The sequence below is a fragment of the Halichoeres trimaculatus genome, unplaced genomic scaffold (assembly GCF_033239565.1).
Source record: "Halichoeres trimaculatus isolate MK-OKI-2021-1 unplaced genomic scaffold, fHalTri1.1 fHalTri1_scaffold_3, whole genome shotgun sequence".
Lineage (NCBI taxonomy): Eukaryota > Metazoa > Chordata > Actinopteri > Labriformes > Labridae > Halichoeres > Halichoeres trimaculatus.
This window is the reverse complement of record NW_027437181.1, coordinates 35,021,978-35,038,292: the sequence shown is the minus strand read 5'-3', so window position 1 is coordinate 35,038,292 and position 16,315 is coordinate 35,021,978. Positions and strand designations below refer to the sequence as shown.

At 41.5% G+C, this 16,315-nt stretch overlaps 1 protein-coding gene across 1 annotated transcript in view; it reads right to left on the bottom strand.

Moving 5' to 3' along the window:
• Window positions 1-225: 225 nt before the first annotated feature.
• Window positions 226-16,315, bottom strand: part of LOC141787560 (neural-cadherin-like) — a 477,836-nt gene continuing 461,746 nt past the window's right edge. Inside the window, exons 36-37 of the mRNA XM_074666057.1 lie at window positions 9,198-9,352; window positions 226-3,358 (exon numbers count right to left, since the gene is read on the bottom strand). Coding sequence (XP_074522158.1) covers window positions 2,753-3,358; window positions 9,198-9,352 — 761 coding nt within the window. The 3' untranslated portion in view covers window positions 226-2,752. The remainder of the gene's footprint in view (window positions 3,359-9,197; window positions 9,353-16,315) is intronic.

Sequence of the window (16,315 nt, the reverse complement as noted above, 5' to 3'; positions counted from 1 at the left end):
ATGACATTTCTTCCGATCCATCAGCAGTGTAATAATAGATGCATCTATGTTCAACAGCAGTGTGATCAATAAATATTTTTCCCAAACAACATAAGTGTGTCTTTTATTCGCAGGTCTGGACCTCCGTCTCCTTCAGGTGCAGTCACGACTCAGCAGCCACTGGTGCAAATAAATGAATTTATTGAGAAAAAAAAAAAGATCAAAGCAAATACAAAACACTCACAGAACTGTCCAAAGCTCGTCACCACAGTCAGGATGATAAAAAAAGATGTTTGGTTCGATGTTTGTTTTTCTCAGAAGCTGCACATTTTCCACCGAGGCTGCTTTTCTCCACATAAAAAGCAAGTTGTTGTGAGTAATTAATTAATCTCCGTTATTTACAAATGAGGTAAAAACATTAACTTTGTTCACAACATGTCTGCACCCAGAACACAACATTTAAGAAGCTGTTTATGGTACAAATGAATGAACGGTGGAGCCGTGGAGTGAAATGGCTGCAGAAAGAGAGAGAAAGGCGAAAGCGTAAAGCGTCTTCATCCTTTGTCTCTGCGTGGAGCAGGCTCGGCCCCTCTCTGCAGAGGAATACAAAACAAGCACCCCCCCCCCTCCAGGTGATCCCACCGTCTGAAGAAACAGAAAATAAAGCATGTGTGTTTGACTTGTAGGCATCCTCCTGACTGCTGAGTCTTTTGTATTTAAAGCCACTTTGTTGCCTCTGCTTTCGAGTAAATCACAATTCTGAAAAGCTGCAATCCAAGAATCAACTCTACCATGCTGCTTCTTTTTTTTTTTTTTTTTTTTTGAAGAAAAAACATCCCACATGACAGCGAGCCATCAGCTCCTATTAGGATTAGTGGTCTGACATGTTTTCACACCCTCCCACACTTTAACTGCTCTTTGCAGACGGGCTCTGCTCTGCCAGGGTGAAGACGGAGAAAAAGTAACACGATGTGAGTGCAGCTGCTACTTTCTGCAAGATCCAGCACCTGAATGCGAAACCAGGTGAGGTTTTGGGAGGAGGACTTTTGCATCCAAACAATCCGCTGTGCAGCCAAAACAACCCCCCCCCCCCCTTCTCGACGGCTACCTGTGGAGCTACTGAGACTCACCCTCTGAGCACAGAGCCAGGCACTTGATCAGATGGTCCCTCCTCATTTCTCATCCTTCTTATCACACGGTAAAAAGCTCAAGTCATCATCCTCTCTCCTCTTTTTTCACTCGTCTTTCTTTTTTGTTCCTTTTTTACACAAGCTATTCCACGTCGTTTGACAAAAACACTTTTTCTCTTTTTGGTGCAGGAATCGTATGACAAGAAAGCTAAATAGAGGAACACTTTCCTCTGAGCTCACCACACAGCTTGGACAGCGGCTGCAGGGTTATTGTTCCTCTTGCAATTTTCTACCTGCCCACTTTCCAACAATAATCGCTCTGATCCAGCTAAGAGTCTGGGTAATTTAAGAAAGAGAAATAGATAAATGTGTGAGAAAACGTTGTATGGCACAGCTCAGAAGTAGACAAGTAATCATTATAAATCTGCCCGCTCCTCCTCTCTGTTTGTATTTATTGAGTAGTCACCTTGGAAAGGCGTTTGACGTAGTTTGTATTCTACCAAGCAATCGTCTGTTGAAGCGGCCTCTCGCAGCCACTGCATTTGGTATGCCCGAGGAAGAGCCAACGCGCAACAGAGCAACAGAGCAAGTATTTCCTCCCTCCCGCCGTCCACACGTCCGCTCCCATTTCTTTGTAACAAAGCTGTTTGAATTTTTTCTGCAGCCTCCCTCGGGTGAGGAGCGGCGGAGGAGAGCTCGAATGAGAATAGGAAATCACATGAAGACGAGGGCGCAGTAGTAAGTAGAAAGCTTGATGTCTAACAACCCACGGAGCGTAGAAACTTGAAACATCCAACCAATACAGAATTACTCAACCCAGCGAAAGACACGTTACCAGAAAACAAAAAACAAAACGGAAAAATAAAATACCAATCTGCAACCCAGTGATGGTTGAAGCACTTTTTTTTTAAAACATTGACAAAAGCTGTGTACAGCCAGGCAGCAAGAACACAATGTGTCCACTATATACTGAAAATCCAGACTCTGTGTTTTGTGGGCTACTCAGTATGATCCCTCTCATCTTCACTGTCTTTCATCCGACAGCACAGTGAGGCAAATATAGAGTCCGTCTTTTATTTACAAAGATTGAATTCAGCAGCAAGGTGCTAAAAAATACATTTCATGTAGCATTGATTCGCTCAGAGATTTATATATATATATAAAAAAAAACTTGCCGAAACATTTTCTTTTCACATTTCAGGCCCTCATCTGACACTCGGCTCACAATGAGTGTTAGAAAATCGAGGAAATTTGTGGTGTTATTGGCTGTGACTGGAGCAGACTTGTCTGACAGTGAAGCTGAGCTCCATCATGATGAGTAGCCCAGGTAGAGAGTGACGTTCTGAAGCCTTTAAGGTGAGTGGCAGGTTTGATAACGTCTGCTCCGAGGAAGAGGAGCGCAGAGCAGCAGCCTCTTTTCTCAGGGACGCTTTCATCTGTCTGTTAGGCCCCCGTGCTGATTGACGCTGCTCATCATCCAGTAAATACAACACCTCCTGTGTCAGGGCGAGGGGAGCCAGCCTCTCTGTCACTCAGTCTCTCGCTGGTTTCCCGCCGTGCTTGGCGCTCGGCGTCTACTAATTGATTGTTTGGGGTCGGCCCGTTTTTGAGGGTCCCTCAGTTTTGTCTGCGTGCCTCTGAGCTCAGAGGTCGCTGGCTTCGGCTCGCTCGTACAGCGCCCGCAGCTTCTCAAAGCGAGGCCCCCACTCCCCCAGCGTCTCCTCCCTCCTGCCTTCACCTCCCCCTCCACCGTCTGTGCTGCTCCCCCCGTCCAGCCCGGCTGAGCTGAAAGAGCTGAGCGAGCCGGCTGGAGACCCCCCTCCCTCGGTGGAGAAGACCTGCAGGGAGTCAAAAGGACCCGTGTCTGGATGCTGGTCGGCATCGCGGATGATCTCGCACAGGTAGCGGGCTAAGTCCTGGCTGGAGAAGGAGAGGGAGCGGCGTGTGAGCTGGGAGGGGCGGGCCTGGCCCTGCGCAGGAAGTCTGGTGGGGGGGACGTCTCTCCTCAGGCTGGTGGTACCAGTGGAGGAGGTGGATGCTGCTGATGGAGGCAGGGTGGTGGAGCTGGTGGTCCGGCTGAGGGAGTCCATCGGCTGGGCTGAGGGTGGGGCAGGGGGGGCCTGGTGGAGGAGGTGGTGGTGATGGTGAGGAGGAGGAGGGTGGTGCAAGGCTCTGGAGCGGCAGTACTGCACAGACTGGGCCGGGCTCGGCTGGAGGGACTTCTGCAGCTCCGCCATGTCATATGCGTTCTGCACAAACAGGAAAGACGACATTTAGGTTTGTTTCAAAAGAAGAACGTGTGGTGAAGCAAAGCGCTCAAAAAGTAAAGAGGAAGGAGTGAAAGAACGAATGGAGGAGGAGTGATGATAAAATACGACACAGATAGAGCAGAAAAATGAAACGAGAGCAGAAAAACAATCAGCTCTGCGCGGTACGTTTACCGAGGCTGTTCCACCTCTTTACGTTTCCAATCCATCTCCATTTACTGTCTCAGAGAAGCCACTGTAATGTGTAGCATCTGTATGAGACAGAGACCAGCAGATAAAACCTGTGAGTGGCACTGATACAGAAAGGAGAGGAAGGGCGCCTTTCTTTCCAGCCAGCTCTTTAGGACACGTTTACTGTAAGAGCCAATGACTTCAGCGCTAATGTGATACCACCAAAACTGTAACCACGGCAGCAGAGCTGAGAAATAGAGAAATGTAGGAGGAGGAGGAGGAGGAGGAGGAGGAGGGGGAGGATACACAGGGAGGAGGTGTGGGCCACTTTGTAAAACTGATTATGTGATGAGTGTGGAGCGCTGTTTTTTTTTTTTTTCCTCTGGAGAGCTTTCAAACAAGACTCTTGAGAATAATGTGCAACATCTGCTCTGCTATAGGGGATCAGGACTGTGTGTGTGTGTGTGTGTGTGTGTGTGTGTATGTGTGTGTGTGTCAGTGTGTGTGACATGGCAACCATACATGTGTGTTGTGATCAAAGCGGTGATATTACGCAAGCTCTAAAGTACTGCTGAGTGCTTGTGGGTTACTGTTGGTGCCTGTTGGAGAGCAGCGGTAAGAATTTTGTGTGGGCCTAATTGAAAAACAGGTGTGTATGTATGTGGACATCATGAACACACACACACACACACACACAGACATGTACACACAGTTTTCTAGTAGGGGTGCACCGATCTTTAAAAAGCCTGACCTGTTGATACCAATTTTTATTTTCTATTTTTAAAACAGACAGCACATACCTTCAATGTTCTGATTTTATTTTATTGAAAATAATGAAACAATACCTATGAAACAATAAAATCTTTATGTTTTAACTTAAACCACCAATAAAGTGTCCTCAGTTTTAGGTCTCAGAGCAAAAAGCAACAATGGCTGGATGTCAGACCTTCTCAAAGGTATATGAGATCAGTTTCATATGTAGGGATGGGCCGATCACCGATCACTGATTTCCAATCACTGATCCCCCAAAATTAATGAAATAAGCATTGATCCGTTGGCCAATCGATCAATCAGTGCATGTCTAATTTCTAGTGCCTGAAATACACTAGATACGTCTGCAGTGCAACTCCATTCTGCCGTGTCTTGACTACATTTGTCAACAGACAACTGGAGTTCCCACACCATCACAGCTAAAATACACCATGCCTCTCCATGCGTGGCTGGTCTGTCATGTTGCGGATAATACGCAGCCATCCTATTTTTGACAGACGCAGAGCTGTGACGCTTCAGTTCAGCGTAGGAAAGACTGAGCAGGACAGGAAGTTGTGACTGGAAACAGTGACTTTCAAAATACAACAGACCGTGTCAGAATCAGTTCATATTTGGCTTGACTACAATATAAATGGACATAATGAGTGGAGCCAGACCAGGAGTCAACAGGTTTGAGGTTTCACAGCCCAACATGACTGAAGAGAGACTTATCAATGGAGTGGGAAGAGCAGGAACTCCTCAGTCTGTGACCCCAGCTGTCTGTCAGTCATACAGCTTGTTGGACTGAATACGCAGCCGGTGTGAGTTGACAAACACAGTGAAGACGCAGTGCAACAGAGTTGCACTACAGACGTATCTGGTGTATTTAAGGAGCAATACTGAGTTGTAGTGTAAATCAATAGTAATAATGCAGAGAAAGAATAAAAACTAGAGAAGTTGCATTTCCTTGCAGCAAATGCGTTGAAATGCTGAAGCTGGAAAAGTTTGCATAAAAGTGGAAAAAGCTGAAAATGTAAAATAAAGGAGTGGATTAAGAACGTGGATACAGTGGAAATGTAAATCAGCCTTTAAAAGTTAAAATGAATAAATACAAAGAGAGAGAAACCAAACAGTGAAATCTCAAAAATGGAGAAGACAGCAGAAATCTATGACTAATGTGTTAATGGGATGAAGAGAATAGGAGCAGTTTAATGTGTGAACAGAGTTTCAAGTCAAAGTCTGCAAAAGGTAGAAGCAGTTGAAGTTGAAGGAGTTGCAGGGGATCAGAAGATTATTTCAGTCTCTGTTTTTGATGGTAAAATGTTTTAAATAAAGTTTAATCATTTAAAAGTTAAAAAAAGGGGTTATGATGTGAACCAGAGCTGAAAATGTGGAATGGAGAGAAGAAGTAGAAGAAATAGGGGAAAAACAGTACAGAGATTAATGCAGCACTAGTAAGAAGAAAGGAAGAAAGAAGAAGAAAAACCAGCAGTTTGTCAATTATAAGTTGTGGGACAAAGCTGTATAAATAGTGGAGCATGTAGATTAAGTCAAAGGGGGAGGTATGGTATTATAAGTAACTGAAGTACATGTGTGTCTTTGTTCCTGGATGTTTTGATTACTCAGTATAAACAGCTGTGTGTGATGAAAGGTTGTCATGTTTGAATCTTCTGCTGCCTTTTGACGGTTTTGGATGGTAAAATGTTTGTGTGTGTGTGTGTGTGTGTGTGTGTGTGTGTGTGTGTGTGTGTGTGTGTGTGTGTGTGTTGGTCTGTGTGTGTTTGGGTTGGCTGTATGTGTTCGTGTAAGACAGTTTGGGTTGGCTGTTTAGGCATTATAAAGAAATATATGTGTTTCTCTGTCCTTCAAAGACTAATCAGTGAATATCCACAGCTGTGTGGTTACCATGGTAATCTTGCTGATGTCATAATGAGTGTGAAATGGCAGTTGAACTTTGGAACTCCTTTGTATCCACTGATCTTAAGCTGGATTTTTGGGCTAGACATAGGTCCGAACAAACTGCATTTATGCTGAAACCCTAAGGGCTAGAAGAAAAACAAAAACATTGTGAGAATCTGGAGACTCTGATGAACAAGATGATATGCTTTACAAGATGATAGGATTAAAACTGACCGCAGGAGGGTGATGTATAAAAGTTGTTAGGAATCAAGTTGATGAGAAATATTGGTCAGATTTTAACATTACTTCAGATTACAGGGATGTGACGGTTTCTCTCACACTGAGGCGTTTTTTGGCAAAACTGTACATTTTTTTTGCTAAAATACTCCCTTTGTAAGAAGCAGGAGCCTTCAGTGAACCATTTAATGTACTTTTTATTTTTCTGCTGTGAAGATTTTGGAAGTTATGACAATTCGATCGAGATTCGCACAACCTTACTGCAGCAGCCTCTTTCACTCTATTTGAAAACATTCCGCAGTCTAGCAGCCTCAATTTTAGGGCAAAGTGGGAAAAGTTTATGTTGCTTGAAGAGTGAAATCTCAAAAACAGTAAAAGCTGTTTAAGAGCAGATAAAAACCTGAAGAGAGGAAAGATAGCTGAACATTTTAAAGTTTAATTGAAGTCTGTAAGTGGAAGTAAGCTGAAGTTAGAGCTTGTTGAAGTTGAAGGAGATTTAAAGGAAGGAGCTGACATTTCCCATCTGTTTAAAATAGAGAATTTTTTTTGGAAAAAGCTGAATAAATCAAAAAGTTTAATAGTTAGAAAAGTGAAAAGATATAGCACACATGTCCTAAACAAGCTGAATAGTTTAAAAGTTGAACGGTGAAAATCGGACAAAATTTGAAGGCTGTGAAAAGAGCCAAAAAACGTACGGAAGAATAAGAAGAAGAAGAAGAAGAAGAAGAAGAAGAACCTGGAATAATAAAGTAGGATAACAATATGTTGAAATGCTGAATCAGCATTTCAACATAACTAACATTTTTAAGTTAGAATGAGGTAAAGAAGTGAGCACTTGTAAGTTAACCTCTTAAAACTCAAGATTTTGTATGGTGTGCATTTTTAATCCAACTTGCTATTTGGGATGAGTAAGATCTAATAAGTATAAAAACTTAACTTTGTCACTGTACGGGAGGTTTGATTATTTGTGTTATGAGTTCTCTATCAATTTGTTATTAGTGTTATTGAACTTAAATGTATTGTTTTATTCACTAAAATGGATGAAATGTTGTGATTTCACCAAAAAATGATGGGGCAGTGTCTCTTAATGTGGCTGAAAGTTTTAAAAAATGAAGTATCATGGGTCTGAGAGGCAGAAGTGTAATGTCCACATATGTGGACGCTGGGTCTTAAGAGGTTAAAACACTTCAGATTAACAAACTATTAGAAAATTCAGTCACACTTTATTTTAGAGGCCCAAAAATGCCATCACACTTAGGTAATGATTAGACTTTTTTTTTCTTATTTCTTTGAAATTAGCACGTAACTTCTTTAAAATAATGTACACATTTATTGTCCCAAGTCACAATTGGTAGGTTACTGGTTTTTTTTTCAAGTTTCTTTGAAATTTACTCCAAATTGCAAGGTAAGAAGATGACGACTAGCAAATAATTAATTTGACATTAAATCACAACCAACTACAAAATGTTTTTTGAAGTATCCCAATGATTCTATTTCCAGAGAAGCAGGTGATAAATAGCTGCTTTGTTCTTGAAAACAGAAGTTAGCTTCATTGTTTCCTCTGATAATTACCTTTGAAATGTTCAGTGAATAATTCAATTTCCCAAAAAGCAGTTGATTTCACCAAGTTCTTTAGTACTGAGTTTGTTGAGATGCATAATTGAGATCACATGGAAATGATAAATCTTTATGATCAGGCCTATAATGTTTTACATGATACAACTGCAGGCTTCAGATGTGATATTCACTAAGAGTGGGGTTGTAAATTGGCCTTACCTGATTGTGATAGACACTGCAAGTACAGGCATACTGCAAAACAGAATCTGGCCAGAAGTTATGTGCTCTTTTTTACCAAATTCTCATGAAATTTCAAGGGTAATTTCAAAGAAATAAGAAAAAACTTTGTCTAGTTATTACCTCAGTGCAATGAAATTTGCAGACCACTAAAGTATAAAGTGTTTCAAAAATTTCTCCCACCATACAGTCTGTGATGAGGTTCTCAGACCCAAACCTTTTTCTGAACCAGGCTGTAGATGTGTTTTATTTTCACTTTCAAAATCATTTTTTGAGTACTAGTGTTTGTGATTTCTGGTGTTTGAAGAACACCAAGTGATGAGGTGTTACAGAGGGAAATGTGGCTTCATCAGATCGGCCTGTTAAAAGTGGAATGGGAAAAGTTATTTTATGATGGATCTAAGACGGAGAGTCATAATCCGATGCTAAGTGCTAATGAAAAATTCAGTTTTACAAGGTCGAGAAAGGTCGGCACAATGCACCACAGCAGGCTAATGTATGAAAGTGAGATACGATGATGTTCTCTGACAGAATTTTTTAATGCATTCTTATTCACACAAATCTGCTTTCTTGCTTTTACCAGTATCCCCAGAATAAGATTCAGAATAATGAAAACAAGGACAAACTGACTGAAAACAGCTTCTACCCTCGAGCAGTAACTGCACTAAATGCATAATGGTGTTCACATAAGTAGGGAATAAGTTTGAATCCTGTGCGTGGGTGTGTGGTTTTTATAAAATTAACTTAATTGTTTCAATATGTTTTTACTTGTTTATTCATGTGATTTAACAGGGTTTTTTTTTACATCTACCTCCACTGATAAAGTTTATGCAATCCAGTTCCGTTGTACATTTTGCAATGACAATGAAAATATATTGTTCAAATTATATTCTCAACCCCATCAATGATTAAAAACCAGTTGAAGTAAGGGCCGGCTACGACACTAGAGATGTTTCGTGGCGTGGTGTACCTGATCCTCCTCCCCTCCTCCCTCCTCGTCGTAGTTGAGGACGTTCTCTCGGATGTCCTCCCAGCCGTCGTGGTGAGCCGACACGTGGTAGACTCCCTCCTTCAGGCCTTTGTAGCTCCTCCAGCGGGTGTAGAGGAATATGCCCAGCAGCAATACTGCAACACACACACGCACACACACACACATTAGCACATAGTCAGTGGTGGAGATACTTCAGGGCAAAGCATTAGCATCTCAAATTACATAATCAAGACCGCTCATCCAATCAAGGTGAAGCTCCAGAGAGAGGTTTAGTCTGATGGAGTCGGCCTTCAGCATCGTGAGCTTACAGTGAGCTGCAGACTGAAGAATCTGTAAAGTTCAGCTAATGTCAAAATCCTGAGGGCTACAATAAGTGTATTCAGAGGATTTCAGAGTGTTTGAAACAGAAATCTTTTTCCTCTGCTGACCTGTAAGTGGTTAGTGATGCTAAACACACTAACATGATGATTGACCTCTGACTATCATCCTGATTTTATTATGAAAGACATAACACAACACAAGCCCACTCTGAAAATTGTGTTTTGCAACATGAGGCAAGAGCAGCAAGGAGAAACTTCTTCTGCGGCCTTGAACCAGACATATGGTGAACAGAAAACTGCTGTGGTAGACTGGGCTGAGGGTGTTTTCTGCATCTTTAAGAGCCCAGAGGAACACCAGCAGATATTTCAAGAAGCTAAAGCCAAGCTGTGTCCATGACTCATCATATTAGTAAATCATGTTGGCAAACAGTGCCCTGCAGGTATGTATCAGCATTAACATTAAAGTTATTAGAAGTTGTGATACAGGCTGAATTTTACCCCTGAAGGCTCCGAAAAGGTCACAACATCTAATAAATCTAACAAAAATATATCATATGAACCAGTGTTTGAAGATTCCTTATGGAAGTTGGGCAGAACAGTTCTTTAAATGAACAAACCTGCAAAGTAATGAGGCTTTCCTACAGCTGCATACACTCAGCAGCCGCGTTATCAGGAACACTGCTCGTTAATGCAACCACCTCATCAGCCAATCACACGGCAGCAACTCAATGCATTTAGGCATGTAAGCATGATGAAGATGAGCTGCTGAAGTTCAAACTGAGCATCAGAATGGAGAACAAAGGTGATTTCATGGTTGTTGGTTTAAGTATTTGACAAACTGCTGATCTACTGGGATTTTCACCCACAACTATCTGTTTACAGAGAATGGTCCAAAAAGAGAAAATATCCAGTGAGCATCAGTTCTGTGGGCCAAAATGCCCTATTGAAGCCAGAGGTCAGAGGAGAATGGACAGACTGGTTGGAGCTGATAGAAAGGCAACAGTAACTCAAATAACCACTGGTTACAACCGAGGTCTGCAGAAGAGCATCTCTGAACACACGACACGTCCAACCTTGAGGCAGATGGGCTACAGCAGCAGAGGACCACACCGAGTGCCACTGCTGTCAGCTAAGAACAGGAAACTGAGGCTACAATTCACACAGCAACACCAAAACTGTACATTAGAAGATTGGAAAAACTTTGCCTGATCTGATGAGTCTGGATTTCTGCTCCACATTAGATGTTTGGCTCAGAATTTGGCATTAACAACAGTAAAGTATGGATCCATCCTGCCTTGTATCAATGGTTAAGCCTGCTGCTGGTGGTGTAATGGTGTGGGGGCTATTTTCTTGGCACATTTGGGACCCTTAGTACCAACTAAGCCTAGTTTTAAGCCCACAGCCTACCTGAGTATTGTTGGTGACCATGTCCATCCCTTTTTGACCACAGTGTACCCATCTTGTACCCATGCAGCAGCTAGGCTTTGAACTGGTTTTAGTAGGTGACATCACATCACTCCAGTTTTAGCCTCCCTTCACTGGCTCCCGGTGAGTTTTAGAATTTATTTTAAGATTTTATTGATTACTTTCAAATCACTCATGGGCTTGGCCCCCAGCTATATCTCAGAACTTTTAACTCCTTATCAGCCAGCCGGCAGCCTTAGATCCTCTGGCGAGGGCCTCCTGGTCGTTCCAAAGTCAAGGCTCAAAACTAAAGGTGATCGAGTTTTCTCCACCAGAGCTCCTTGACTTTGGAACAACCTGCCAGAGGAGATAAGGCATGCGGAGTCTGTAGATTCTTTTAAGTCACTTTTAAAAACTCACTATTATAGAAGTGCTTTTATGTGATGTCGTCTTTTTAGTCTCTTAGTCTTCTTAGTCTTTTAGGCTTCAGACTTTCTTTTATTTTATTCAGATTGTTTATCTTGCCTCATCTTCTGTCATTCTTTTAATCTTAAAAGCTTTTTGTGTTACTGTTCTGTCTCTTTTTTATGATCTATATTTTGTTTTATTCCTGTCTCCTATTTATTAATTTAGTAATGTATCTTATTTATTATTTTTAATTATTTATTTAGTTATGTATTTTTTAGCTTACTTGATCTTACTGGTTCTCAGGGTCTCATTTTATGTAGCAGTGTATTATCTGGGTTCTTATGATTTATGGAGAACATTTATGGAGAACATTGATTTAAGGGGCTGGAGTCATTAGACACCTAACACCATCAGGGTACAGTTGCACTCGTGTTTTTCTGTGCCCTGGTGTGTCTTGTCTCCAGCCCTGTGAGGTCAGGGCCTCCACTGTGTCTATAGCTAGTGGTCTGTTGTGCCCTCTTCTGGGGTTAAAGTTCTTTGTGTTATGTGTGTGTTTTGTGTTATGTTTGTGTTAAAGTTCTTTGTGACTCTTTATTTCATTCTGCCTTTGTGTTTGTCTTTAATTGTTCTTTGATTTTATTTAACCTTCTTTTTTTTTAATGCTGCGGTCGGTGTCAAAGCACTTTGTAAACAAATGTTTTTAAAAGTGCTATATAAATAAAGTTTATTATTATTATTATTATTATTATTATTATTATTATTATTATTATTATTATTATCATTATTATTATTATTATTATCTTCTGGTGGCTACTTCCAGCAGGATAACGCTCCATGTCATAAAGCTGGAATCATCTCAGACTGGTTTCTTCAACATGACAATGAGTTCCCTGTACTCAAATGTCCTTCACAGTCCCCAGATCTCAATCCAATAGAGCACCTTTGGGATGTGGTGGAACAGGAGATTCTCATCATGAATGTTCAGCCGACAAATCTGGAGCAACTTGTGATGCTACCATGTCAATATGGACCAAACTCTCTGAGGAATGTTTCAAGTACCTTGTTGAATCTATAACACTAGGAATTAAAGTGGTACTGAAGAAAAAAGAGGGTCCAGCCTAGGACTACCAATGTGGACCCAATAAAGCGGCCTGTAAGGGTATATTTCCTTTTGAAATTTAAATACCAAAATACTTTAGAGTGTCTCCATACTTGGGGTGAATGGATTGAAAATGTATCTCAGTGAAGTCCTCGTGCTGTCAGTCTGATTCGTTTTCAAATATAAAACACCATTTTGAAGTGAATGGCTTGTCTGGCTACTATCACATTTTCAATTAGAGGCTAATATCCACAAGAAGCCATTCAAAACCCTGATTCACATCCTCGTCTTTACATCTGCCAATATCTGTGCGGTTAAGAGTAATTATGACTATGTGACTGCGTGACAGGCCCTGTAGGCAGAGTACATCCTCCAGATTATTGCCGCTGCAGTCGGCTGGATTCAGAGAATACTAATGATGCCCTAACCAATGGAAGCACAGGCAATTAGTGGACTGACGTTTTATTAGCGCGTGCTACTCTTCCGTTACTAATTGACAGCTTTGAAAAGTGAAGCGTTCACTCTGAACATGGATCTTCTATGAGATACGAGGACATGCCCACATGAATGGAGACAATGTGTGCCAGAGAGGAAAAGTTACTTCTTTAACCTCAGGGGAAGTGTTGATGGGGTGATTTGACTTCTGAGAAAAGTAGACTGTAGATGACACACACACAGGCGCACACACACACACTCAGTTCATCCAATCTGCATGTATTCCTCTGCTTGTAGTGTTGCTGTGACCTTTTCAGATGTCTTGCAAATCCCCTGTGCCTTGTCTCATCTTTCTCGCCTCGCCTTAAAGCTTCATCTTTTAATTATCTTTTAATAGTATTAACCTGCTTTACACCCACACAAACCTCACTGTTTCACTGTCATTACATTATTTCACACACTTTTTTTTCCTCTGTTCAAACAACAAAATCAAAGGAGATTTTCTTGAATATGTAGCGCAGTGTTGAGGCAGCGTTAGATAATTCAGAACAAAATGTCCTGATTGAATCATATTCTGAGTCTGACTCTGTCTTTACCTTGTCACGCTGTGTTTAATCATATTTTAGAGCAGCAGAAATCACACCGCACAGATGATTTGAAACGACAGCACTATAAATAGGCTTGCTGTTCCAAACGTGTTAATGTACGGTACGCTGTGGCTGTGCAGAAACTGTGATCTTACCTGTTTGAACACTTCTCCCACCGCACCAGCCTCTGCATTATTATTTTTTTTAATGCACACATCTTCTGCCGACATCACAAGTAAAACTCAACAGCCCATCCATCATGTAAGCACAGCAACAGACGGCGCTCAAACTCCCTGTGAATTGATAACACCCCATTAAACAGCCCACCCTCTGACAACTCTGTAAGAGTAAATCCATTCAGCCAGAAACCAGCTGCATGGAACGGGAGGAAAAATCAATATTCATTTACTGTCAGCTTGTCCCCCTCGCCACAACTTCAGCGCCTGGCAGATTTATGAGATGAAATTGTTTGGAGAGATTCACTGTTTCACTTTAAGAGTGGCATTATGGCTTTTAATGACAGAGAGCATGAAGGGATAAAAAGCCGAAGAAAGTGATGCAGACTTTTGTTCCTGTGGGTGTCTGCTGCTGCGGGGAGGGACCACGGTGTGAGAGCAGCAGTGAAAAGGCAAAAACAAGGTCAAAGGTTCAGTCCCCTGCCCCGACTGCAATTCTCCTCATTTACTGCGGGTTTGCCTCCAGCATCCCAAAGACTACGAGACACAAAATAAGGCAGGGTTTCGAAACTGCCTGGAGGCTTCCAGAGCCAGTGATAACATGTGGCTTGAGGCTTTAACGCTGGGTCCTATACAACGCCAAAAAACGAGCGCTTCAAGCAAGTGTCCTCTGGCAGGATTCATTATAATTCAACAAAAAAATCTTTGATCTTTCTTTTTAACAGTAAAAAACACCAAAAATTCAGGACAAAAAAGGGACTGACTAACAATGATACTCATGAGGAAAATGCATGAGAACAAAAGGATAATGCTGGAAATACGCTGTCTGTGAGTTTTGTGCTGTTTCACAGATAGACTGTCAAAGGTAAAACAGTAACACTTGTATTTCACAAGTAGAGCAGAACTTGGTTATTGAATTAACAATAAAACAACAAAACAGTCCAGTTACTTAAGAATAAAAGAAAACATGAAGCAAATATGAGAGAACTTACAAACTAAAACAGACAATACATTGATACATCGTCAAAAACACTCAATGTTTTCGCACTGTGGAAAAACCACAGCAAGCTCCTGAAATGTGACAATCATCTGACTTCTTAGAAAGACACCAGCAGAATGTGTCTTTCCTAAGACGGACAAAACTTGGGCTGCGCAAAAATATCAAATCTGTATCAAATCTTCCACCCATCACATTGGCTAAGTTTGCAAGCAGTCAGACAGACATGTTTATCATTGACTGTATATAAAGTGGACAGCGTGGCTCTGCCATTTATCATTGTACGGTTTTGAAGTCTAAATACCCCCATCGCAGGCACAGCCATTGAAGCAGTTTGCAGCCAGAGTCTGCGCAGTAGACACTGTGAGGGATTCTGGGAGACTCTGAGTGGAGCCAGGTGACAAAATAATAATAATAATTTCTTTCTTTTGAGAGTCTAATTGCCTCTTGACTTTACCTCCCGACATATTAAAAAAAACAACAACCCAATAACGGCAGCTGTCAATCATCGCTAAATGTGACGCAAAACCTTGTTTTTAACCTCTTGTGACTAATGAAGATGAAACTTTCAGAAAAAAGAGGACTTGAATACAAGGCAGCGAAATAATATCTTCAAATCATCACAATAATCAGAAGTCAGAAACATTTCTACAAGGTGTATTAATTTTTCAAAGTTTGACCACAGCCCATATGAAATGACAGGGAAGCCAGGTTTTTTGACCTGTACTGCAGCCAGCCACCAGGGGAGCAGTTTTTGTGGCAACCTCACTTTGAGCCAAGCAAGATGACTTCCTTTTTTTTTTTTTTTTTTTACACTCTATGGTGTTTACACACAGTCAGTAACCCTTTCATATTCAGAATATTAGCAATAACCCTGTTGGCAAGTGCCATATAAACACCAATAAACTTTTTGAAAACCCATAATATACTCATTTTCCAGTTTCTAAAAATCCACCAAAACACCCCAATGGTACTCCTTTTCTAACCCAAATCTTTGGTCACGTATATGCCAATCAGGATATCCCCATCCAAAGGAACATTAGTTTGTGTTCTGCTCATGTTCTGTTTGCTAGGAATCTTGGTCTTTTGAGTCCGCCGAGCTGCTGCTGCTGTTGCTGCTTTTTCTATGGATACAGAAAGACAAAGCTGAAATGACGCGCATTGCAACATGATGTTTTCTGTGCATTGAGGTGTCGTCCGTGCGCCGCCGTTTTGATCAGGACACCGTGTAAACAGGAAGAACTCTCTTCAACCACGCATGCAAATGGGTAATTCTGAATGTTTCAAAAACTGGAATATTGACCTCAACCTTAATATTGACTGCATGTAAATGTAGCCACAGAAACACCACAGGTGAAGAAAGGAAGCTAATGCTGCTAATTGTGACAAAGCAGCACAACTCATCCTCTTTTCGGGATTTTTCTCACAAGCTCCAAAGAATCAATAAACACACCCACAGCTTCCAGAAAGAGCTCAGTTTTTCTTTTTTTAATTCTTTGCAGCTGCTCATCATTCTGACGGCTGCCGTTCTCGCACAGCAACAGCAAATACACACTGTTCAAAATGACAGGCTGGTAAATACAGATGTTCCTCTGAGTGTGTTTCCTGTTTCTGAAAGATGCAGAAGTTACTTTGTGTCTGTTGCAGACTGACAAAAGGCGCAGAGAACAG